This window comes from Notolepis coatsorum, assembly GCF_963971535.1.
Source record: "Notolepis coatsorum genome assembly, chromosome: 10".
In the NCBI taxonomy this organism is placed as follows: domain Eukaryota; kingdom Metazoa; phylum Chordata; class Actinopteri; order Aulopiformes; family Paralepididae; genus Notolepis; species Notolepis coatsorum.
This window is the reverse complement of record NC_140174.1, coordinates 100,390,493-100,418,266: the sequence shown is the minus strand read 5'-3', so window position 1 is coordinate 100,418,266 and position 27,774 is coordinate 100,390,493. Positions and strand designations below refer to the sequence as shown.

General features: G+C 39.8%; 1 protein-coding gene across 1 annotated transcript in view; it reads left to right on the top strand.

Annotated features, from left to right (window-relative positions):
• LOC311235822 (junction-mediating and -regulatory protein-like) overlaps window positions 1-27,774 on the top strand; it is a gene marked incomplete at its 3' end in the record, with an annotated part of 312,624 nt that overhangs the window by 60,598 nt on the left and 224,252 nt on the right. Inside the window, exon 2 of the mRNA XM_084323326.1 lies at window positions 11,896-12,069. Coding sequence (XP_084179452.1) covers window positions 11,896-12,069 — 174 coding nt within the window. The remainder of the gene's footprint in view (window positions 1-11,895; window positions 12,070-27,774) is intronic.

The following is a 27,774-nucleotide window of genomic DNA, read 5'->3' as shown; positions in this document are numbered from 1 at the left end:
AAACAGACTATAGTTATATATCTTTTCTGTGTGAGGAAAACATACCTTTATGGCTGCATTCATTGTTGTTTCCATGGACACAGTGAATAAACAAGGGTGCACAGACGCTGTGAAATTCAATTATTTAACTTGTCTATACGGGCAGAACAATAATATCATATAAATTATTAAATATGAGTTAATGTAGCACCGGTTAGTTTACTTCCTCATTGGGCAGAGATGTTTGACAGTGGAATGCAAGGGGAACGTTGTCCAATTCTCTGCGTAGGAGAATGCTGTGAGTGAGTTTTGTTGACCAGCGTAGCAGTAGTGCAGAGCCATTCCATTCTAAAGTTTGATGAGGCTCGCCCTTCTAAAGCTCAAAGGGAATTTCGTTGGAACACTTTTAGTGGTTGGATTTACACAGTTATCATTTGACATAGTCTAGCGCAGTGGTTCTCAAACTGTGGTATGTGTACCACTAGTGGTACTTGGTGGTACTGCTGGTGGTACTTGAAAACATTTACAAAAAAGCAAAAAAAAAATATATATATATATATATATATTTTTTTTGCAGTCAGGCCAATGAACTTAGAAGCAGGCCAGGCCAGTGTTTCTGGTTGCGGCGGCGCGATAGTTAGATAATCTAAGTGGGGAACAACCAGGAGATCACTGTGACAGAGAGTAATGCAGTCTAAACAGTCATAAATCTTTAATTCAACTTCAGCCCTGATCATAACCATTTATTTTTAGATTTTTTTGTAATGTCATATAAAAAAATGTAATACTCCCACTTTTCTGAAAAGAGTTGGTGTTAAATCTGACATTACAAAAAATCCATCAAAATCTGTTTAGCTGCTAATCATTGACACATGCCTAGCCTGTAATAATCCACCCCAGAAAAATGTACTTTGCATTTGATATATTGAAAATATTTTACTTTTTGTGTGTTTTTTTAACAATAATTTGTGATGCCATCACACAAACTGGCATTTAAAGGGTAAACATTAAAAATGTATTGAATATGTGTTTTATTTTCTTTTTTACAATAATTTGTGATGCCCATCACAAACACTGGCATTTAAAGGGTAACATTTCAAAAATCCCTTCACCAGAATGCAGGAAATTAAGTTTTTGTAACAAAATAATTGTGTGTGTGTGTGTGTGAGAGAATGACGGACAATTGCTTGCTGTGTGTGAGAGAGAGAGAGAGAGAGAGAGAGAGAGAGAGAGAGAGAGAGAGAGAGAAAGAATTAAGTACATTTGCTGAAATACAGTTGTTCTTAATTTTCTCACTTGCTATGTGAGAATGTTAGTTATTATGTTCTCAATGCCCCTTGCATTGTATGAGTTGTGTGGAAGCGTTTGCTAGTTTTTTTTTTTTTTTTTTTTTTTTTTTTTATCTTTTCCCCCCTCCATTTTCCTCAGATTTTTCTCCCATCCCAATGTTAGTCGTTATGCCAATTCCCAATCCCCTTCCTGGTCGCTGCGCACTTACCCCCCACAGTCGGTCTGGGAGAGTGGAGGCTATCACGTGCTTCCTCCGACACACGTCCAGCCAATCAACCGCTTCTTTTCACCTGGCAGCGCGGATTCTCATTGAGAGGGCGTAGCGTGTGGAAGGATCACACTATCCCACTCAAGTCCTATCCGCGCTTAGCAGGCGCCCCGACCGAACTGTAGGAGTCGCTGTTTACAACGACCCGGACCCACCCCGCCAGCTTCTCCCACCCTCTAATACTGCCAATTGTATTAGTGTGAACGGCCAGCCAAGCTGGTGACAACCCCGGAGCTGTGAGCTGGATTAGAACAGGCGAATCTATTTCGTTATATAAGTGTGATAAGGACTGTTCTGGGTCTTTTATGTATAAAATAATGTCATCTGCGTATAAGGATATTTTATGTTCCTCCTTATTCATTTTCAGTCCTTTAATGTGAATATTGTCTCGTACACATGACGCCAGCAATTCAATCACCATCGCGAAGAGTGAACTCGACAGTGGGCATCCTTGTCTTGTCCCTCTCGTTAGTGTAAAAAAATCAGAGGAAGCTCCATTGGTTATGACAGCTGCTTTAGGATTTTTATAGATTGCTTTAATCCAAGCGATAAAGTTTGGTCCCATATTAAGCTTGTCAAGTATAGAAAAAAGAAAGTTCCATTCAACCCTATCGAAGGCCTTCTCTGCGTCCAGTGATAGGAGCAGAGAAGGGCTCCGACTGGTGTCCAAATGGTTTATTACATTTAAAAGTCTCCTTATATTGTCAGCAGAATATCTCCCTTTTATGAAACCTGATTGGTCTGGATTAATCAATTTAGGCAAAATATCTTCTAGTCTTTTTGCTAATAATTTGGTTATAATCTTGTAATCGTGATCTAAAAGACTAATAGGTCTATATGATGAACAATTTAAAGGATCTTTGCCACTTTTGTGCAATACTGTGATATGTGCTAGGTTCATTGATTGAGGGAGTATTCTATTGTGACAGAAATTATACATCATTGCCATAAAAATGGGATGAAGTTCAGTCCAAAATTCTTTATAAAATTCAGCAGAAAAACCATCTGGTCCTGGGCTTTTATTTATGGGCATTAACTTAATTGTGGCCAGAACCTCTTCTTTTGTAAATGATGAGTTAAGGTATTGCTGGTCTAATTCAGACAATTTTGACAATTTCTTATTTTGTAAGTACTGGTCCAGTTGTTCTTGTGAATGAGAACTTTGAGATTTGTAAAGTGTATTGTAGAATTCAAAGAAAGCTTGATTAATCTCTTTAGGTTGATATGTTATATTATCATTGAGATGAATTGCTTTAATAGTTCTTTCAGTTTGTTCTTTCTTTAATTGATGGGCCAGTAATTTACTTGGTTTATTGCCAAATTCGTAATGCTTTTGTCTAACGTAATTCATTTTTGTTGTAATTTCGTTTGAAATATTAAGGTTTAATTTGGCCCTGGCCACAATTAATTGTCTCCAATTGTCCTCTGTAGACGCTGTCTTATGAAGTGCTTCACATCTTATTACTTCTCTCTCAAGTTCTTGTGCTTGTGCTCTTTTTACTCGCTTTTTAAATGAACCATATGAAATTATTAGTCCTCTTAAAGTGGCTTTTGCAGCCTCCCAGATAATGTTAGGGTCAATGAGGGGGTCATTATTTTCCTTTATGTAGTTTGTAATCCATGTTCGCGTTTTTACTTTAAATTCTTCATCTTGGAGTAATGAATTATCAAATTTCCATTGTTTGGTGAACGAGTTGTTCCTATTAAACTGAATAGTCATGCATATTCTGGCATGATCTGATAAAATGATTGGGCTAATTTCACATTCCTTTATCATGTATATATATTTTGAGTAAATAAAGGCATAGTCTATTCTACTATATGAGTTATGTACATTTGAGAAGAAGCTGTAGTCTTTAATGCCTGGATGTAATTCACGCCAGACATCAATTAGGCCACTTTCTGCACATAACCCTTGAAGAACTTTTGAGGATTTGGAGCTATGGTTAGTTTGACTAGACTTATCCAATGCTGTCATTGTCAGATTAAAATCTCCCGCCATCACTCCAAAACCTTTACAGTTTTCATTGAACAGCAACACCATGTCAGACATAAATGTGGGTTCATCGGCATTGGGGGCATAAATGTTCAAAAAAGTAATGGATGTTCCCCAAATGCAGCCTGACACCAAGACAAACCGTCCGTTTGGGTCTGTAATTGTTTTTTCTACTGTAAATGGTATTGTTTTGTTAATCAAAATAGCCGTTCCCCTGCTATGACTTTTATATGATGAGAAATAGACCTGACCTACCCATTCTCTTTTTAACTTTGCATGTTCAGTGTCTGACAAATATGTTTCTTGTAAAAAAGCCACATCTACTTTGTTTTCTTTTAGAAGGGATAACATTTTTTTCCTTTTAATAGGATTTCCCAAGCCTTTAATGTTCCACGAATTTATAATTATATCTGACATGGTAGTTGGTACAATCTTTGAGGAGTATCTATGACTGTATACATTTGCCTCGAAAATATTGCCATTGCTTTTATTAATAAACATGACCAAAAAACAAAAACATAGAACACAAAACATACATAGAATACACATACATAGAATAAAAAACATACATAGAATAAAAAACATACATGAAATACATCAACCCACCCCAGCCATGGTTTTCTGAACCACGACATTTACCCCCTTACTCCTAGTAGGCCATAGAGAAACAATAATGGAAAAAACAAAATAACTGAAAAAGAATTAAATCTTTCTTATATTGGCCCCTGGAGCTCTTGTCTTCAGTGTAATAATTTCCTTTTATTTATTTGTATTTCTCTTTACACCCCCTCCCCTCTTCACTTCCCCCCATGTTGTTAAATATGAGTTGGTCACCTGATATTACTGAATGGTGAGGGGTGTTTCTTATTAGGCAGACTTTTTTTTTTTTTTTTTTTTTTTTTTTTTTTATTATACTGTTGAGAGTTCTCCTCTCCACATACTTTTTACCATTCAGTCATTGTGACCTTCTAATGTTTGAGAGAAAAATATCAGTGCAAAACAGATGCATGTTAAATTCGTGCCATTCCTTGTACCCCCCTCCCTTCCTTTAGTCATGGTATCGTCCGTATGACGTCACACGTTGTTGCAGGAAGTACCGCTGCCAGACAGTAAATATACACGTTGTATACACTTATATAACGAAATAGAACAATTCGGAAAATACTCTGGATATAAGTTAAACTTTAATAAATCAAATGCTTGTCTCCTGAATATGACCCCAACCGAAACGATGTATAAAACATATCCTTTTAATTGGTCTCCAGAAGGGTTTAAATATTTGGGAATAAACATTACACCACAACTAGAGAACTTGTACAGGGAAAACTATTGTCCTCTTATAGAAAAGATAAAAACTGATCTGTGTAAATGGTCCACGCTCCCATTATCTCTGCTGGGAAGAATAAATGTAATAAGAATGAACGTCCTTCCAAGACTAAATTTCCTTTTTCAAATGTTACCATGTTACTTATCAACAGAATTTTTCAAATCTATGAATAGACCCATCTCAAAATTTATTTGGTGCAACAAAATGCCTAGGATAAAGTTATTGACACTTATGAAACCAGAATCCATGGGAGGTCTCGGTCTCCCCAACCTCCAACATTATTTTTGGTCAGCCCAATTAAGAAATGTACTGTCATGGTCGTTGGGAAGACGGGACTCACAGTGGTTTCAGTTAGAAGCTAAATTTGTTGACCCGTTACCATTGGACTCTCTCATATTTATAAAACAATTTAAAAAGATAAGAAACATAGGTAATTGCTTCACTGTTTTTAACACACTATGTGCTTGGAAGGACTGCTCAAAAAAACTGGGTATCACCAATTGTACCTCCATATACTCTCCTATCTATCACAATCCTGATCTAGATAAACATCTAAGATCAATTAATATACTCAAATGGGCTCAGTTGGGGATAAGTCAATTCAAAGACCTGTTTCATACAAATATGCAGTTAAAATCATTTATGGATTTAAGAACAGAATATGCCATCCCAAATACTGATTTCTTTAAATATTTACAAATGAGAAACATTATACACATACTGAGAAGAGAAAATAAACTAAGACTAGAATTACATGAAATAGAAGAAATACTAATGTCATCGACCACAATTAAAGGTAAAATTAGTGAATTTTATGACATCTTCTCCAAAGAATGTCACTCATCTTTTTTGCCTTTGTTGAGGATCTGGGAGACAGACCTAACCATGAAATTTGCAGAAAATACATGGCTAAATATTTGTGATAGAATACACTTTCCATTTACAAGTAACAAAATCAAAGAAGCAAATTTTAAATGTATCCATAAATTGTATTTAACTCCAATAAAAATGCATAAAATGTCTAGAGATAATTCAATAAACTGTCCTAGATGTAAAACTAACGAAGGAACATTTCTACACATGTTTTGGCACTGTGATAAACTAAAACGATTCTGGAATTGTATTCATTTATTTACAAAATCTGTATTAGAAACGGAATTTGACTTGTCCCCATGTGCCTATTTACTTAATGAATTACCAGAGATCCAGATGGATCCAAAAAAATATAGACTGCTGATTGTTATAACATACTTTGCCAAGAAATGTATTCTCCTGTTTTGGAAAAATGACTCTTCGCCCACTTTTGAGATGTTTCAAGATCAGATATCCCAGCTTCTTCCATTGGAGAGATTGACCTTGGAGGAGCGCGGCCGGGGGTGGATGTTCCGGGACCTTTGGTCTCCGCTGTTTTCTCGATTGAGCAGAGGGGCTGTTGATTGATACGGCTAGTGGCGGTATGTGAATATATCCGCATGCTGTCGCTGGCCGTGTCGATTGGTGGTTTTGCTGTTTGGTTGGGGGAGGGGTGGGGGCCGGGGGTCTTGGGATGTCTATCCCTGGTTGTGTGTTTTTTGGAGGTGGGTTTCCCTAGTGGAAGAAGTTGTACAACAGACGCGTAAGAGGCCTGTCTGTTGTATAACAATGATGTTGTTGTTGTCATTGTTGTTATTATTTATTATTGTTTACTTAAAAATACGTATGAGAAAAAATGAACAGTGTAAACAATATCATTAACTCTGAATATAAAAATATGAGAAAAGAAAACAAGACGCGGTCTCGGACTGGTGGGGGCCCCTGATTCGAGGTCTTGGTGAATCGGAGTGTTAAAGAGGCATGATGCTCTGGCTCGCTGGGGCGCCGGATTTGGGGTCCTCACGGGGTAGGGACCTTGGTTGTCGATACAGGAGATGACGGGTGCTCAAGTAATCTCGCCTTATGGTACATACATGTGGGTATATGCATGTATATATGTATATATATGTATGTGTGTATGTATATGTATATATATATATATATTCTTATTAATTTATATATTTATTTTATACATGACTATTTTATTTTTCATTATTCTGATTTAACTGATGGTCTTGTCATTGTCGTTATTATTATTATTATTATTATTATTACTGTTATTGTCCTGTGATGTCTTGTTTATTAGTATTGTTATTGTATTGTATTGTCTTGTTTCATGTTGAAAAGGGAAAATAAAGAAAAACTATTTGAAAAAAAAAAAAAGAACAGGCGAATCTAGCCGCTCCGGGGTTTGGTGACGAACGCAATTTCCGTTACGCCACCTGACCGCCCTTAGCGTTTGCTAGTTCTAGTGGTATCCCTTTGTACATTGTGGCTGTGTCTGACAAAAGTTAACAATAAATAATGGTATTAGGAATACATTTGCCTCCTGCGTGAACTGTGCATAGCTGAATAGACTGTATTTTAACGCCGGTCATATGGTGGTACTTGGAGAGCCAGCTATGTTCTCAGGTGGTACTTGGTGTAAAAAGTTTGAGAACCACTGGTCTAGCAAATGAGGACCATGTATAGTAACGACTAAATTCCATGCTATTTCCAACAAAATCCCCATGGAGCCTCTCTTGATTGGTTAGAAGGAGGTACCTCACACAGAAACTTTAGGATGGAATATCTCTTTGAATATCTCTACACTGTTCAAGTTCAAGTTTTTCATTTGTCAAATACACAACAATACAGGGGGCATTGCAGGTAGGGCTGCAACGATTAGTCGACATAATCGATGACGTCGATCATAAAAACTCGTCGACGCAGAATTTTTGCGTCGATTAGTCATACATTTTTTTTTTCAAATTTTTTAGAATTTTTTAGAATTTTATTTTGCACTACCTATCTTTGTGAAAGTGGCTTCTCAGCTCTGGTCCAGCTGAAGACAAAGCAGAGGAACAGATTGGACATTGAGCATGACCTCAGAGTTGCTTTGTCTACCATCACCCCAGACTTTGAGACTCTTGTCAGGAGCAAACAACATCCCCAGTTATCCCATTAGTTCCCTGGGATGTTAAGCTAAGAAGTCTGCTATATATTTTTTTTAGTTATTTAAACACTTCCACTTTAATTTGTATTATTTAATTTATTTATCTTGTTATGAGTGATTGTTGTATTGTTCAAATACATTTTGATTTAAAGTTGCTTAAGATCCAAAGTCAAATGTTTCATGAGTCATTATTTTAATTTGCTATGGGATAGGGATGCACCGATATGAAAATTGGCCACCGATACCGATACCGATTGTTCAACTAAAACAATCGGCCGATACCGATACCGATATTTGTGGCAAAAAATAAGTATTTGTAATTTTTTAATTATTATTTTTTTTTTATATATTTTTTTTTTATATTTTTTCTTTTTTTTTCTTTTTTTTTAATGAAACTACTGTATATTTGTATGTGTATGTTTGTATTTGTAGGCCTCTTTACTTACTTTAAAAAAGGAAACATCAAGAAATATGTTTATGGTATTAATTCCACCATGCCATGTAGCACTATCCCTCTCCAAGTATCGTCTGGCGGCCTGCATGATGGATACAATTCTCTCAACCAGAGCTCTCAGCCAATGCAATAGAACCATTTTGATTGACAGTCGATTCTGCCAATTACGCCACACCGCTAGCACCCACCTCCTGCTGTTCTTACCACCAATCGGCAAGCGTTTATTCATTTTCTACTTCCGGGCATGCCGCCATTGATCTGCTTGCGAGAACCACAACAAGCTAATACGTTAGCTGCCCGCCGACCAGCGCTCCACAGCATGACCAAACGAGACACAATGATTTTACTGCAACAAATGTTATAATAAAACAAAGCCTTTCTATACATTTGTCTGGTTGAAAACTTTATTAACAGATTGCAGAATGGGTAGTTGGGTACGGAATGAGCAACGGAATGGAACTGAGCTATGAACGGAGTAATGCCTTGCTTACTTGCTATCTTTGGGTAAATAATATGCTGATGTTATTGAACGTGTAACACTAACTATATAACGTTAATGCTGGGGCCGGCGTTGTGCAGGATGCGACTGAACTTATCGGCTACTGCCATCGACACATTTGAGCTTATCGGCCGATAGGCCGATTGCAGTCAACAAGGCACTTATCGGCCGATACCGATACCTGACCGATACATCGGTGCACCCCTACTATGGGATCATCATGTTATGTTAAGTTAACTGTTAAGGCAGAGGGACTGGACAACAGGGTGACATTCACAGGTGTGCAGACTTGAGCATGTGAGGTAAAACATGCATTGGAGAAGGAGCCATGCCCACAGGAAGCAGAGATTCAGGGTGTGACAAAAATAATCGTTAGATTAGTCGACTAATCGAATGACAAAAATAATCGTTAGATTAGTCGACTAATCGAAAAAATTATCGACAGATTAGTCGATTACCAAAATAATCGTTAGTTGCAGCCCTAATTGCAGGTAATGAAATGTTTCGAGCTCAGACTCAACAGTGCACAATTGAGAAACAACAATCAATAGTAGTAAGATAAAATTAAATATAAAATGAGGTAAGATAAAATGTATTGTAAATTCAAAAGTATGCTGTTTGTGCATCAACGATACTCGCTTACAGTGGATTTGTGACACAGTGTGTCCACATTGACATATGATTTGGAGCAAAATACACATTGCCGCTTTAATTTGTAGTGTATTTATTGTTTGTTACATACATGTTTGTACAATAAGGGCATGGCAGTTGGGGTAGGGGTTGGTTTCCCTGGCTTGTGCGTCGACAAGGGACTTTCCCACACAGAGCCACGTCAGCCAGCCATGTTCTGTAACAGGACAACATCAGGAAAACAACAGCATGGCTGCAAGTACAGATGAACTCATGGAGAGTGACAGTGGATGCACCAACACTCTTGCACAACAGAGTTCACAGTTTCCATGGCAACAGAGAACTCAAGTGACTGAGAGAACACTCGTCATAATAATACAGTAGTATATTACAGTAGTGTGCAACAGTTGGTTCTGATCAAGCAGACAAATTGAGGAAAAAAGTCTCTTACATCCTTCACGTCTCTCTTTTCTTCGCCTGAGTCGCAAATTAATAGTACAGAAGAATTGTCATGTCAAAGGAAACTGCATTTCAGAGGCTGAATCCAGCCAAACCTTTTCACTTGACCTGAAAACATTGATTTAGAATTTGTCATCGGATGAGGCTGAACCCTTGTGTTGTCTGAATTACAGGCCAGTGAAATTATATATATGGAAGGAATTGTATAAGCTTAAGATGTATGGAGCAATGACATCGACATCGGTAAAATATAATTAACAAGTTTGTAAGTTGTCCTGAATTTTTTTTATTTCGGATTTCAAATCCAAGCGAAACATTTACAACCATTATATAACCAATGACCAATGCAATAATCTATATCTAGTAGGGGTGTAAAGGTACACGTATCCATACCGAACCCTACCAAACCGTTCAGTACGGCTGCGTACCGAATGAATACAACGCTATGTTAACCACTAACAACCGCCCACCAGGGGCTGTTTTTTCACAATTTAATATAATTATTTTTACATTTTTTCTATTATTAATTTCAATCAGCCAAACTTTCCCCCACTGTACCGAAAACGCGTACCGAACCGTGACTTCAAAACCGAGGTACGTACCGAACCGTGGTTTTTGTGTACCGTTACACCCCTAATATCTACAGTAGCCAAAATGGAAGGACTGTCAGTCTGTCTGTCTGTCCTTTGATCTTCTCGTGAACCCTGAGCCTCATCCAATCGACTTCACACCTGGTGGGTATATAGCTGAGGACCCAAGTAAGTGTAGTGCTGATTGTGAAGTCGATCGGAGGTGCGCTTCTCGCTGCGAGCAGCAAAAGCGGAGGCCAAGCAGTCGCCGCAAGAGTTCAAATGTAGAGGTGAAATACCCCTTTACATCTGAGTTCAATATGTTTATTTACATTTTACATTCACATTTAGTCATTTAGTGACAAGTTCTGTACAACAAGTCAGCAGGAAGGGTACAACTCTGGCAGCTTAGGGTAAGTAAGATTGTTCTTCAAACAGTGTTGAACTTGGGTATTACAGTCTTGAGTGCATGGCTGTAAAGCCATAATATGCATAGTAGGTAGTAAATAATATAGGCATATATGTCTTAGTAGCAAAGTATATAGTAGTAAAATACAGTATGAAGGTTGGTATTTTTTTATATATATATTTTTAGATGTTGATTGAAGAGGTGTGTTCTTAGTCGATGGTGGAAAATTGGGTGGGTTTCGGCTGTCCTGACTGGTGGGAAGTTCATTCCACCACTGTGGAGCGAGGAACGAGGACTGAGTTTATAGTATAGTATAGTACACAAAGATCCCTAGTACAGTTTAACAGTGCTCAAGTGCTCAAGAAAGCACATAAGATAATTAGTGACTCCACATGTGTGTTTTGACTTGTTGCCATCAGGAAAGCGCTTCAGACAGCCTGCCTGTAAAACAAACGGAAGGGAGTTTGGTTTTGTTCCAGAGGCCATTCGACTAGTGAATGGCCACAGTGCAAGGAATGGTCAGTTCACTAATATGCACCTTTTGACCCCTTGATTTTAACCTTTTTGACCAAAGTGCACTTTTTTTGTACTGCCCGAATTTATTTATTAGACTTGACAGATCAGCTATATAAGGATCCTGTTCTAACAGTGTCGTGTTTCTTGTGCTTTAATAGTGTCATGTATGTTTCTTGTCCCTTGTTCTGTCTTTGATGTGTATAAGTGCAGCTGTTTGCCGTATTCATGCCTTAAATTGCCCCTTGCAGGACTAATAAAGTTTTTTGAATGTAATTGAATTGTATCAAACATAACTGGTGTGTGTGTGTGTGTGTGTGTGTGTGTGTGTGTGTGTGTGTGTGTGTGTGTGTGTGTGTGTGTGTGTGTGTGTGTGTGTGTGTGTGTGTGTGTGTGTGTGTGTGTGTGTGTGTGTGTGTGTGTGTGTGTGTGTGTGTGTGTGTGTGTGTGTGTGTGTGTGTGTGTGTGTGTGTGTGTGTGTGTGTGTGTGTGCAGCTGTTGGAGAGGCACCGGGCTATGGACAGCATGGTGGAGCTGCTGCAGGTGTACGAGGAGGAGGACCAGGCCTATGGAACTCTGCTGGAGGCCTCTACTCAGCTCTACCAGTATCTACTGCAGCCATTCAGAGACATGAGGGAGCTGGCCATGTTGCGCAGACAGCAGATCAAGGTAACGCATGCATACTGTACATACATACAGACACACACACACATACACGCATGCACACACACATACACGCACGCACACACACAAACACACACATGCACACATGCATACGAAGAGTTTAGTTTAACACTTTGATTGCCATGGTTAAATTCATGATATACCATCCCTTGCCAGCTCTATTTAACATGGAGAAGTTCCCCTTCTTTGCAGGGCTATAACTTTTTAAATTATTATTATTAGGGCCCATTCAATGTCCTATATGTATTGTTCATGGTGTAGCAACGTTAAACTTTTTCATTCACATATTCATACTAAAATATGGTCTAAAGTATAAGTATGTTTTCATCTCTTTCTGCAGCTTTCTCCAGAACGTGATTTATAGCCCCAAATGCATTATATTGATGATCAAATACAGTTTGGTAGGAATCTGTGCGAGATCAAAAATTTCAACTGGACGTACTTCTAGAATTTACTACACGTCATCTGATGTTGACCGGATGGGCGAGGGGGCGTTTATAATTCCGTGGGCAACGTTATACCATTCATCTAATGTGGGTCATATGTTCATCATAGCAGTTTATATCGAACACGGTAATACTACACGCTAAAACTCACCCCAGTCTCCTCGGGCCGTTGGGCGATCAGCGTGGAGTAGACAGTTTTCAATTATGGGATGTTGAAATGCCCGATCTATTTCCAGGTTGTATAATAGTATATACGTCCAAATCATGTTGTTTTTTCGAGTTATTTCCACCGATCGATGTTCACTGTGTGAAGACAGAGTCTCTCTAACATTAGCGAGTGCCCGGACCCCATATGGAGTGAGTCCTGCCGGTTCAAAGGTTGACATCCGGTTTCGATCTGCCGATCGGCCACCAGATGGCGCTCTTGAACCGCTAGAGGGTTGAGAGGAGATCAGCACTGTGTGTCAAGGCTGCGGAGGGGAAATATGATTTCGATCACAGATTTTTGAAATATTGATATCAAAGACGAGTTACGGTGTCCTCGGCAACTTGAGCATGGCGGGGAATGACGAGTTCCGGCGTTTTCGGCAGTTAAAGTGTTAAATTTAAAATTTAAAAGAGAGAGAGAGAGAGAGAGAGAGAGAGAGAGAGAGAGAGAGAGAGAGAGAGAGAGAGAGAGAGAGAGAGAGAGATAGAGAGAGAGAGATTGATTGATTGAAAACTTTATTAACAGATTGCAGAATGGGTACAGTACAGTACAGCTCAATACATACAATTGTTAAGGGGATGCAGACCAGAGAAAGACTTTCGTCTTGTTTACATCAGGGTCCCCCATTTTCAATTCATCGTAACATATATGACATACAGATAGACAGTACTGCTACATCTGTATTTAATTTTTTTATTATTTTTTAAACAAACACATAAACAAACATGACAACACACGATAAGATATACAAGCATTAGTTGTCAGTGCACATCCAATGAAATCACATTTTAGTTAATTGTCTTGTATAGGATATACCCCTAATACCTGTTATCTAAAAACCTACACACATATGCTCCAGCTCGAACCCCCCCCCCCCCCTCCCAGACCCCTCTTTGGATAGTACCTCCACTATCCCTCGCTCCTAACCAGACACTACCATTATAAGCTAGCTTTTATTCTCTCTACCACTTCTAACCACATTGACATTTTGGATTCATTGAGACCCAGAATTCTTGCTGTAGATATTTCTTGATAAATCACATCGAGATATGTAAGAAACCAAACTTTCCGGCATATTTTTTCCGGTTGAAACCAGCGTGATGCGATCAGCTTTTTAGCTACTGTGATACCCGATAAAACCAATCTCTTTAGCTGTGAATTTACTGCAAACTCAAAAACATCATTCAATAGTAATACAGAGGGGTGTACAGGTATATTCCAAGATACGAGTTTTGATAATTGTTGGGTCACATCTTTCCAGAATGTTAACTGGTGGGCAGTCCCAATACATGTGCATAAATGTCCCTTCGTCCCCATTTGTACATTGGGAGCATTTGGAGTCTTGTTTAAGACCCATTCTGTTCAGTCTTATAGGAGTCAAGTATGTCCTGTGAATATAGTTAAGATTGATTTGTTGATGGTCCGGGTTCCTTGATGTAAGTCGGACATTTGCCCAGGCTCCTTGCCAATCAAAGTCACTTTCCAGGTCTGGTATATCCCTCTTCCAGGCAGAGTCTAGTTGGAGGGTTTCATACGAGGATGTTAGTAATTGATGATAAAAATCTGAAACAAAACCTCTCGATGTCTCTCTTTCATAGAAGAATTTGTGGTATCTGTGGTGTTCAATTGGTATGTCTAATGGAACACCGTGAGACTTCAAACATAGCCGTAACTGTATGTAAAAAAGCCATGTGGACTTGGTGAGATTACATTTTTTGCATATTTCTCCATAACTACAAAAACCCTGTTTGTTAAAAACATCCCCTAATGAGTGTATGCCTTGCTCTTCCCATAATAGGGAATCTTATAGGTCGTTTTTCAATTAAGAGTGCCTTGTTATTGAATAAGGGAGTATGATTGTGCCATTTATGTGGGTTAGGATATTTTTTTTGTGTTTCACGCCATATCCGGATCGCATGAGTAATTATGGGGCCAAATTTCCGTTCACAGTGCTTGATTGGTAGTTTAGTGTATGCTATGTCCTTCAGTCTATGTGGGGCTACTATGTTTTCTTCTAATTTTCTCCAGGATACTAATGCTTGGGGATCAAACCATGTTGTCAATGGTCTTAATGTGTACGCCTTAAAATAGTGGAAAAAATCTGGAAATGCCATGCCACCGTCTGCTTTATTTCTCTGTGCGGTGGATCTTTTTATACGTGGTGGTTTGTTATTCCAAATAAATTTGTATGTGGAGGAGTGTAATCTTTTCCAGTAACCCTCTGGAGGGGGTAACGGTAGCATTGAACTGAAGAAGTTGATTCTAGGTAGTACATCCATCTTAACTATTGCTATCCTTGCCTGTACTGAGTTTTTAAGTTTTGCCCACCTGTCAAGGTCGTCTTTGATTTTGTTTTGTATTTTTGTGTAATTGTGCTTCACCGTTTGTCTTATGGTGGGGAATATTTCCACTCCCAAGCATCTAAAATGTTTTACCATAGGTATCTCACCTGGGAGGGTTATATCTTTTTTTGCAGGGGTGTTAAGTGGAAGGAAAGCCGACTTCGGCCAATTTATCTTAAATCCCGATAAATCACCAAAGTTCTCAATCAACTTGAGTAGATGAGGCAATGTGGTGTTGGGGCTTTGCATGAACAATATTACGTCGTCCGCATATAAACTAATTTTATGTTGTGTGCCCTTGATTACGATTGGTTCTATGGATTGGGATTGTCTTACATATTGTGCTAAAGGCTCTAATGATAGATCGAATAGTCCGGGACTAAGAGGGCAACCCTGTCTGGCTGAGCGTGATACCGGAAAGATTTTGGAGATGATTGTACCTGTTGTAATCATGGCCGATGGGTCTTTGTATAATACTTTAATCATATCAATGAATCCTTTTCCTAACCCCATCCTTTCTAATACTGCCCATAGATACGACCATTCCAGCCTGTCAAAGGCTTTCATAGCATCCAGGGACAGCATCGCCTTAGGTATGGTGTCGTCCTTGTCTGCATCTAGTACGTGCAGTATTCGTCTTATGTTATCAGTGATCAGGCGACCTCTTATGAAGCCAGTTTGGTCCGGATGAACTAAAGACGTCATATGCTTTTGTAATCTGATGGCTAATACCTTAGAGTACAGTTTGATATCGGTTCCGAGGAGGCTTAAGGGTCTGTAACTACCGCACTCGGTGGGGTCTTTGTCTTTTTTGAGAAGGACTGATATGAGTGCAATATTGTCGTTTTTATGGAAGTTCCCCTCCTTGACTGAGTATAAGATCATATTTAGTAATAAGGGTCCAATTATGTCCCAACAAGAAAGGTACATTTCTGGTGGGATACCGTCTCTTCCAGGAGCCTTACCACTTTGCATTTCGGATATGGCCTTCTTGAGTTCCTCTAGTGTGATCGGTGTTTCTAACTGTTTAGCGTCATCCTCTGAAAGTTTAGGGAGAATAATTTGATTAAGATATGTGTCCATTTTATTTTGATCGAAGGTCGTTTCTGATTTATATAAGTCGGAGTAGAATTCTTTGAATGTATCGTTTATTATTTTGGGGTCTGTTTCAAGTACTTGTTGTGCTCTAATGGTAGTTATATCTGCAAATTTTGCATTAATTCTTAATCGCATGGCTAATAGGTGACTAGGTTTAGAACCTTGGGAGTACTGCTGTTGTCTTGTGCTGCATATTTGTATTTCCGATTGTTGTCTGTATATGGCATTGATCTCTATTTTTAGTATGTTAACTTGATTTTCTAGTCTAGTTGAGTTGTTGTATTTTAAAGAATTAAATAACGTTGAGTAAAGCGTTTCCAGTTCAGACAGTTTTGTGCATTGATTCTTGCGCATTTTGGAGGAAAAGCTATCAGTGAAATCCTTGATCATTCCCTTTACCGACATCCATATTATTCCGGGGTCTTGCACTGAGATTGCATTCTCCCGTAGGAATACTATAAGAGCTTCTTTGAGTTGTGTAATGAATTCCTTGTTATTAAGCAGCATCGAATTAAAACGCCATCTTGGGGCTCGGGAAGATAGTATACCAAATGTTCCTTTTAGGAGTAAATAACAGTGATCTGATTGGGTATCATTTCCACTTCATATTTATCAAATAGTCTCGGGATGCAAAGACATAATCTATTCTGGATAATGTGTTATGTCTCGCCGATCGACAAGAGTACTTTCGGGTCGTGGGATTAAGTGAACGCCATAAGTCATTTACACCTGTAATCTTCGACCAATCCTTTAATGCTTTAGATGAATTCTTTTGTTCGCTGGAAAAGGCGAGGTAAGATTTGTCCATCCTTGGATTCCAAATGGCATTAAAATCTGCACCTACTATAAATGAGTAATCGGGAAGGTTTAACATTGCACTGGTTAGTGTAGAGAAGAAACCCTCTTCGTACAAATTTGGGGCATATACCGCTGCCAACGCTATTTTCCTGTTATTGTGTACAATCCTAGCTATAGTTATACGCCCATCTGCATCCGACCATACTCCCTTTAATTCAATATTTAACTTACGTCTAACGACTATGGCTACACCTCGAGTTCTCGTACCAAAAGAAGAGTGACTAATATTATGATATGTGTTATCCGCTAACGTATCTATGTCTTCCTCTAAAATGTGCGTTTCGCTTAGTAGAGCCACGTCCACATGTTCTTTTTTCATCAGTGTGAGCACGCTTTTGCGTTTGTGTTGTTTATTTATCCCACCAGTGTTCCATATCATTATATTCAAACTAGCCATAATCTATACATGTTTTTGTGTAGTTTTTGGTAATGCTTCTGGAGTGCGAAGCTACAATAGATGTACATCCAATTATTGAGGTTGAGAGCCGAGAGCCGAGCTTAAAAACATATATATATACAAATAAAAATCCCCTTTTTTCCCCTCTCCCAGAGAGTCGTACAGGCCTGTGTTCCATAAACACATCCTCCGCGTATGACTCCCTCCCATTGCCCAAACTGAGCTTTGTAATCCTAATCTTCCTATGCTAATTGCCAAAGGATCTAACATTTTCATTCTAATTCAATAGAATGTCGCTTTTGGTCTTGCGCCTTCCCTTACTGTAATGAAATATTATGAAAAATGAAAAAAAAAGAATATACCTTCATTGATATATTCATTTGAACCTTCTACTAACTTATGTAGGAAACATCAGAAAAAGGAAAAGATTGTAGAGAAACACTAACACCTTAATATGAAGAACAATGGGAAAGAACAATGTAAGATAAAAAAGAAAAAAAGGAGTGAGAGCTAAAATAAAACTCAACGTGGAGAAACCACTAGAACAGAATTGAATAAATAGATAAAAGAGAAAAACAGAGACTTTTGGAGCTACATTGTGCTAATCTCTACATCAGTGGAATGATTATTTAAATTATTAGAATAACCTTGTTGTGCTCATACGTTTAGGTGTGGCTGATTTTTTTTTAAAGCCTTATTAAGGCCTAATTAAACTTCAGTCAATTGATCATATGTTTATGCTTATACACACCGGATGTTAATGTTAGAGTTGCAGGCCTTCGTTGTAATGGTGCATTATATTCTAGAAGGTTGTAGAATACACTAGTATATACTAACAGACTGCTATTATGTTCCAGAATGATCATCCTACCCAGGGTTCATGACTACTAGTATTTTCGGGATATTTCTTAGTGACCCAGAGCAGTCGAGCGATGAGCCCAGAATATTCCAGATTGTTCATAGTGTCAATGATATATTCTTGTCTCCACGGAGACCAGAAGTCTGTAAATATAATGCATTACGAACCATATTATACACATTGTGCCTTGGTGTTGTCGGCATGCATATCATCTGCTACTTTTGTTGAGCCCGGATAAAGTCATTCTAATACTGAGATACACAGAGAAAGAGAGAGATGAGTAGGCTTATCTGTTGCTAGACAGTGTTTCGTTCTGCCCTGGGGGATCTGCTCCATGTAGATTCAAGTATTCCTCTGCGGCTTTAGGCGTGTGTAATCCTTCCCTACGGCCGTCTCTACCCACGATCGATAATAGAGCCGGGTATATTAGCCTTGGTTTGTGGCCACACTTGAACAATTTCTGCATCACCTCCTTGTAGGGGAAACGCTGAGCGATGGCCTCTTTGCAAAGATCCTCGTAGATAAATATTGAATTTTCACCATGTTTCAGCTTTCCCCTTTGGTTGCGTGCAATTCTGATGATGTCATCTCTTATTGCCGTCTTGTGCAGAGTAACAATGATGACTCTTGGACCGTTGCCTCTTTGATCCTGAGTACCGATTCTGTAACATTGGTCCACTATCAGCTCTGTGGTTAGAATGTTGTTACCCAAAATCTCTGATAACACTGTTGGAAACTTGTCGTCTGTGCAATTGACTGATTCATCAAGTCCTACAATGCGGATGTTATTTCGCCTGTAGTAACGTTGGGTTTCGAGTAGCCTCTCCATCGCTTCATCTTTAACTTCTTGTATTTTTATCCGACATGCCTCTTCCACCTTTTTTATCTCCTTCGTTACCTCTGTCAAACCATCATTGACGATCTTCTCGTTCTCTTTGACTGCCCGTGTAATTTCTGTCACCGTATTCTCCACTGTCGTGATTCGCACGGACTGTACAGCGACCGCTTCCATAACTTCTTCGAATTTAGCATCGATGTGTGCGACGTGTACTTTGAAAGCTACCATCTGTTCCTTAATCAGATCCTTAATCAGGCTAGTCAGGGAGTTGAAATCGGGTTGTGTAATTACACTGCCTGTGTCAGTTGATATTGTAGGTGCAGTGATGGGGCCGATGGATTTGTTGGCTATTATCTTCTCAATATCCTCTGCTTTGTCCTTCACGGTACTTTTTCCTGTCGTTCCCGTTATGTCCTCTATTGTCTCCCTCTCCGAGCCAGTCGCCGATGGACCCGGTATATTCTCCGTTATATTCCCATCGGGGGTTGTCAACAGCGGATCTGCCGGCGCATAGCCTGTTGTTTTCTTGGATCGTGTATCAATCGTTGCTGTTGGATTTGCTGCTTCTTGTTTCTTTCTACCCTTTTTCTCATCCTTACCCCCCATGTTGAGTCTTTATGTCTTTTGATATAGTTAGTAGGAGTTCCTATCAATACATACGATGTGGTTTAATCTCTTTGGTATTTGTTAAAATAATGTTTTTGAACGAAATTAGCGGTGACGGGAGCGGAGCTGTTACCAAATGTGTGCGCTACATATTGTAGCTAAACCGGAATGTACTGCTACATCTATACATTTATGACATAACAGATTTGCAAATACAGTACTGTTTGTGATACGAAAAGAGTCCAGAAAAGAAGTATATACATTTGACGTAGAAACTGTACATTGGAGGAGGTTGGGTAGGGGGGGGGTACTGTACATTGGAGGAGGTTGGGTAGGAGTGGGGGGGAGGTTTGGTAGGAGGGGTGGGTGGGGGACACTGTACAACTGTACAAGCAACACTGTACATTGGAATATCGACAAGACCATACTTGATCATTTTTACTGTACATTGGAGGGGGTTGTGTTAGGACATTTACAGGGGCCAGTTTCGAATTGCAGTCTCCCGTAGGTGTTTTTTGAGAGTGTTTTTGAAAGTGGGTAGTGATTCACATTCCTTTACAGCTTTGGGTAGTGCGTTCCACATTGATGTGGCATAATTGCGAAACGTGTTTAGTCCCTTGTTTGAGCCGAATCTGGGTTTAACATGATTTGTGGAGCTCCCTCTGGTGTTGTGATCGTGGTATTCACTGACCTTTTGGAAGTATTTTGACATGTACATGGGTACCTTGGTCGTGTAGTGTATCTTGTAGACCAGGCCCATTGCAAGTTGCTGTACTCTGTCGTCTACTCTAAGCCATCCTAGGTTGTCAAAGTGGGCAGGGGTGAGGTGGGTTCTAGGAGTAAGGTCAAGCTCCAAACCAGTTTGTTTTGAGATGTTTGTAATTTTGTTTTTAGCGCCTTTGAGGTGCTTTGGTACCATGAGGTGCAAGCATAGTCGTAGTACCCTTGAATGAGTGCTCCTGCCAGAGTCTTCAGGGTATTCTTGTTTACCAGTGAGGAGATCCGGTACAGGAATCGAGTTCGTTGGTTGACTTTTTTTATTACATTGGATGCCATTTTGTCACAGGAAAGATTTGCCTCTAGGATTGAACCCAGGTAGGTAATATCTTCTTTCCTTGTGACAATATTGTCACCCACTGTAACTGAGAAGCCGTCGGTCTTGCTGAGTTTGTTATTTGAACCGAAGAGAATGGACTCTGTTTTGCCCATGTGTAATGATAGTTTGTTATCAGTGAGCCATATGCAGATTTTGCCTAGTTCCGAGCTGAGGGTTTTTTCAACCTGTAACTTGTTCTTGTCAGAGACCAGCAGGGCTGAGTCGTCCGCAAACAGGAACAAGTTGCAGTCACAAGCTGACGACATGTCATTTGCATAAATTAGGAACAGTAGCGGACCTAGTATGCTTCCTTGTGGAACACCACAGCTTACTGTGAGGGGGGGGGGATAGAGTACCGTTTACCTCCACCATCTGCTCTCTCCCCTCCAGGTAGGATTGCATCCAGCTCACTGATAGACTATCAAAACCAATTGCTTTTAGCTTGTCAATCAGAATGGTGTGATTGACAGTGTCGAAGGCCTTTTGTAGGTCCAGCATGACCATGCCGCAGTATTTGCCCGCGTCCACCTCTTGTTTGATGTGGTCGTTTAAATAGAGAAGGCATGTGTCAGTGGAGTGGGCTGTTCTGAAGCCAGATTGGAATTCGTAGATTAGATTTTTTTCCGCGAGATATTTTTCGACCTGTTCGTATACAATTTTTTCCATGACTTTCGAGATGGAGGTAAGGATAGAAACAGGGCGGTAGTTGCCTGGGTCTAATTTACTGCCTTTTTTGTGCAGGGGTGTTACTCTCGCAATTTTGAAGTCCTTGGGGACGTGTCCCTGTTTTATGGAGAGGTTTATTATGTGTGTGATGACTGGGGAGATTGGCGGCTGCTGAGTCTCTGAGGAATTTGGAGGGGATGTTGTCATGGCCAGTGGCCTTGTTAGGTTGGAGGGCGCTCAGTTTTTTGAGTACCTCATCTGTTGTTACCATTTCCAGTTTGAAGTCGTCTTTGTGGACCCCTAGGTTCTTGTAGTATGCTACTATGTGTTCTACCCCATAATGCCCTGAGTGGGAGGGTAGTTTGTTTACCAGTGTTGTGGCTATGTTTGTGAAGAAACTATTTAAGTAATTGGCTACATCCAGCTTGTCTGTGATGAGCGTGTTGTGTGTGTGTGTGTGTGTATGTGTGTGTGTGTGTGTGTGTGCGTGCGCGCGCGTGTGTGTGTGTGAGTGAGATGGGGGGGGGGCATACTGTAAATATAGTTCTCCTTTAGTGTGATAGTGGTTGGAAAAGATTTTCTGGTGTTAACACTTTCAATGCCGGAGCTCTGTGCACGATTTAGTGCTTCCGTGCCGCCACCCACTTCAATGATAGAGCTCTCATATTTGCAAACGCATAAACTATGTCTTAAATTATGGTCTAATCTGGCCGTCGCTTATCAATGACTTGTTTGCAGTCAACATTGTCAAAACGGATTGTTTTTTAATCGGTTCATTTCCGTTTTATACCATTTTGAAAAACGAATTTTTTTTTACATTTCAGGAAAATATAAAGATTCTGTGATAATCGCCCTTTACTGGAATATTCTGGAATACACAAAAAACGTTGTAGTTTTTCGGCCTATTTATGAATCGTTTTCAAATAAACGCTAGATTATGGCTAGTATGTGTACTAGGGCTGTCCCCGACTAAGGATTTGGATGGTCGACTATGATTGGCCAAAATTTGCCGTTAGTCGACTATTGGTAAGAAATAATAAAATAAATAAGTATAATATTTTTTATTTTTTTTATCATTCCATTTGGGCTGTGGGGGTGCTTAATGTCTGAAGGAGTCAACTGAAGGCTTCTTGTCCTCTGCAAAAGCATGTGTGTTCATTAGATGGGTGAAAGCCTCTTTCAGTGCCTCTGTGTCTGTTTTTGTAGGCAGTTAGCCTCTGGTATGTGTGCCATTAGCGTTAGCCACGCTTCTAGGCCTCTTTTCTTTTGGAAAGAATGATACAAAAATTAAAACATTAAAAAAATTCTACTAAGAGGTTGGCAGTCGACTACGGCTCCTTTCGACCGATTAGTCGACTAATCGACTAATAGGGGTCAGCCCTAATGTGTACTTATGCACGTGTAACGGGGAAGCCCGTGGGTATGTCCACAGTCACGGAAACAGGTGTGTTGACGAGTGACTGTGGCAGTGCGGGCTGGTAAATTAAACTCACTTCCCCATAACAGGGTTAACAGACGCATAGGTACGGTAGTTAGGAGTGAATTCACTTCTTAGTGCAGCGGCCTGTGTCGTCACCCGCGGACGCGGGAGCCCCCTGTTTGACTCCCCCTCGGGACATTAACATTTAACATCAAACACAACGCAGACCCAGTATGATCCGTCACAGTGGTGCCCATTGACCCGGATGTCCTGAGGGGCGTGAGTTTAGGGAGGTGAGTGTAACGGGGAAGCCCGTGGGTATGTCCACAGTCACGGAAACAGGTGTGTTGACGAGTGACTGTGGCATTGCGGGCTGGTAAATTAAACTCACTTCCCCATAACAGGGTTAACAGACGCATAGGTACGGTAGTTAGGAGTGAATTCACTTCATAGTGCAGCGGCCTGTGTCGTCGCCCGCGGACGCGGGAGCCCCCGTGTTCGACTCCCCCTCGGGACATTCTCATTTAACATCAAACACAACGCAGACCCAGTATGATCCGTCACACACGCTATAGAAGCGAGCTGAAAAATCGGTTCTCTCATTTCCTGATCAGCACACACACACACACACACACACACATAGGGCACACGTTGATATCTCTGTGAAAAAAGATCTGATTATCCTAAGACTGGTAAAAAAAAGATTCCTTACCTCAGATCAGATGTTCTCCAAAAAGATTATTCCAATTCCTGATCGCCATTCCAAATATCGATTGCGTTTATTGATCCAATGCTGGGTACTGGAAATATGTATTCCACGCTGTTTTGGGGCTCGGCAATTAATCTGATCCTCTCGGGTGGCTTACCCGAGAAGTAAAATGAGGAAGCTGGATTTCCCCCCCCATGTGTTTCGTTTCAATCCATTCCAAAGTGGTGCAGTACCACAGGGAGACAATAGGGGGCGGTATTTTCCCAATGGAGCTCAGAGAGAGTTTGCAGCACTAACGTGAGACTAGATTGATGAAATATGAATTCAAATCGCTAATAAAAAAAGAAGCGAGATCTCTCGTCGTTGGCAATGAACGGTCGGCATGAACAAACAACATATCTCGTTGTTGGCATTGAAAGTGTTAAAGGTCCCATCTCTTGCTATTCCTTTCACATTTGGGCAACTTTACACAATTCCTGTGAGTCTATGGAACACATCTGTAAAGTTTTTAAAATGTTTTATTCATTGTTTTGTATTCCTAATCAAGTACTCTAAGGCCTAAAGAAAATTATGGTTTGTTTCCGGTTGCCGACCGACCCTGCCGATTTAGGTGTGACCCAATATATTTTCTGAGTAAAAAAATTATAATAATAATAATTCCAAAAAAAAGATTTTATTTTTTATTTGTATATATATTTTTTTAATAAAGTTTCATAGAAATCTTAGTCAAACCTTTAGTATTATGGATATTAAACATGCTGGCAGAGTACATGCATCCATGTTGTTGTGAACATTTTAATTAAATAATGAAATTCCCTATCCATAGTCGCCGTGGGAAAGAATAAAATAAAAAATAAAATAAAATAAATTCCCTACCTACCCATGGCCTTAACTGACAACCAACAGGAAACAAACAATATTTTTTGTTATGCCTAAGGCCTTGGCCAGACTAAAAAGATTTTCAACTTTTTCGTTTAGTTTTCATTTAAAAAAAGGTTTCCGTAAAAACGAAACCGTCTCAAGATAATAGGTGCGTGCCACAAATTTACAAAATATATGTCTTTCCTCGGCGGCTGGGTGGCGCAGCGGAGATTGCGCTCGTCACCAATGCAAGAGTCTCCGGTCTCGAATCCGGGTGTCAGCATTGCCTCCGGCTTGGGCCAGCCGTCATAATAACTCAATTGGCAGAGTTAGAGGGTGGAAGTCGATGGGTGGGGATTTGGACGTTGTGGACAGCGACTCCTACAGGTCGGTTGGGGGACGCCTGCACAGCAGAGACAGGAAGTAGCGGGGGTAGTGTGAGCCTCCCATGCGTTACACCTCGCCACTGAGAGTCCGCACTGGCAGGTGAAAAGATGTGACAGGCTGCCTCCTCGTGTACTGGAGGGGACACGTGATGCAAGGCTTCTATCCTCCCTACAACCGACCAGTGGGGGCATAGTCAAGCAACGTTCAAGACAGGGGAGGGGAGAATTGGAAATACGAAATTGGGATGGGAGAAAAATTGAAAATAAGGAGAAAAGGTGGAAAAAATTAAATAAAATGTCTTTCCTGTTTTTAGACGTCGCTCTTTTATTTTGAAAACCCCCGACCAGAAGTGTTATAGTGTCTGTTGCTACCAGCTTAACTTGTGTTGGCCGGTTCTGTGCTTTTCGAGCTAACGTAACATTAGTCTCCAACGGAGAGGTGAGAAAGACCGCGGCTCACATGCAGCTCAAACTACCTGTTGGAATAAATTAATTGATTGATGTTTAACTTGTCCCTGTGTGTGTCCAGTCATTTCGACTAGCAAACGTTGTCTATTTAACGTTACCTCAGGATACCACTGTCTATTGTATTTAGTTGGTTAGCTATTTAGCTAATGTGGATAGCATTTTGAATAGCATCAATGCTAGCTGGCTGGCTACAGCTTTATTTACTAAATTATGGAGGCTTTTTAATCGTCAAGGTAAGAGAGGATTTGTCATGATCAACTGAAGGCGTATGCTATGGCACAATATGTGCTTGGGTTTTCAGAAAAAGGCCAGCTATGTGACGCTAATCTATAGTATCGTGTATTGCATCACAGTAGGCTCCCGATCAAGCTCAATAGCTTCTGTAACACGAACATGCCATTGTTGTTTAATAATAACTCCCGGTGTTTAATAAACACTTCTAGCCAAGACAATATAAGACATATATGTATCATGTTTCTTTTTTTGTCTGGGTTTGCATTAAGGGAGATGTCAATTGCCAATGTCAAATGCCATTGTTGTTGTGATTAGGGATGCTCAATATAGTTTTTTTTAACGATACCGATATACCGATATTGTCCAACTCTTATTTTCCGATACCGATATCAACTGATATCAACCGATACCGATATATGCAGGGTTTCCCCCCCCCCCCCACATTATGCATACTTTTGACAATAAATTCAATCAGAATTTGTTCTTACTTGCTTGCCTGGGTAAATAAAGGTTATAGAAATGTAAAAGAAATTAAAAATAAATCGGTTTGAAAACCGATACGATATTTTCCGATATCACATTATTATTATATATCGGCCGATAATATCGGTAGGCCGATAATATCGGACATCCCTAGTTGTGATATTTTCAACACGCGGGGTAAGGGAGAGGTGGGCTATCGCATCATCGGTTCAGGACATGTTTCGCTTGTAAAGATGGTGACGCAATGGGGGGCGTCTTCAGGCGTCTTCAGAATTGCGCACTCTGGGAGCTGGTATCAGAAAGTAGCGTCGTCAGGCTGCCAGAACGCAGTTCCGTGTGGCTGAAAGGTGCAAACGATCAAATACTTTGCCTGATATGACCAAAATCGTTTTAGTCTGGACATGGCCTAAAGCAGTGGTTCTCAACTGGTCTAGCCTCGGGACCCAACATTTTCCTTAGTCATTAAGTCGCGACCCAAAATTTTGAACCACTATGATTTATGTAAAAAAAAAAATTGCAGTAATACGCAATCTTTCAAAACATGAAATAAACACAAAAAAGTGCAACAAAAGTGCAACTATTGCTAAAAACCCAATGAAATAAAAGAATAATAAATAATATATGCTTCTTAGCAGATTTCTTAGCTTAACATAACAGACCTAAATTTGGGGGAACTAATGGGATAACTGAGTTTGCAACAAAAGTGCAACTAGGGCTAAAACCCAATGAAATAAAATAATAATAAATAATATGCTTCTTAGCAGATTTCTTAGCTTAACATAACAGACCTAAGTTTGGGGGAACTAATGGGATAACTGGGGTTGCAACAAAAGTGCAACTAGGGCTAAAAACCCAATGAAATTAAATAATAATAATAAATAATTATGCTTCTTAGCAGACTTCTTAGCTTAACATAACAGACCTAAGTTTGGGGGAACTAATGGGATAACTGGGATTGCAATAAAAGTGCAACTAGGGCTAAAAACCCAATGAAATAAAATAATAATAAATAATATGCTTCTTAGCAGATTTCTTAGCTTAACATAACAGACCTACGTTTGGGGGAACTAATGGGATAACTGGGGTTGCAACAAAAGTGCAACTAAGGGCTAAAAACACAATGAAATAAAATAATAATAATAATAAATAATATATCCTTCTTAGCAGAATTCTTAGCTTAACATGCAGGGGACTAATGGGATAACTGGGGATGATGTTTGCTCCTGACAAGAGTCTCAAAGTCTGGGGTGATTGTAGACAAAGCAACTCTGAGGTCATGCTCAATGTCCAATCTGTTCCTCCGCTTTGTCTTCAGCTGGACCAGAGCTGAGAAGCCACTTTCACAAAGATACGTAGTGAAAAAAAAAAGTAAAAAAAAATTATTTTTATTTTTTTTTCACACATCCGCGACCCACTCAAAATGGCCCCGCGACCCACTTTTGGGTCGCGACCCACCAGTTGAGTAACACTGGCCTAAAGCAGCATTTTTCCACTTCAAGATTTCAAGCTGTTTTGGGCTGGGCTCCGCCCATAAGCACTTTGAGTGACAGTCACCCACAGTCTGCACTGGCAGACAGAGAGAGACATAGAGAGATTGAGGGGGATACTAATTAATTTCGCCACGGGGGCATAATCCCACGGGACAATGCATTGGTAACTTGTTTCAAATGACAATATATACCCCTGTGAATATTATTGCACGGATCGGAATACGG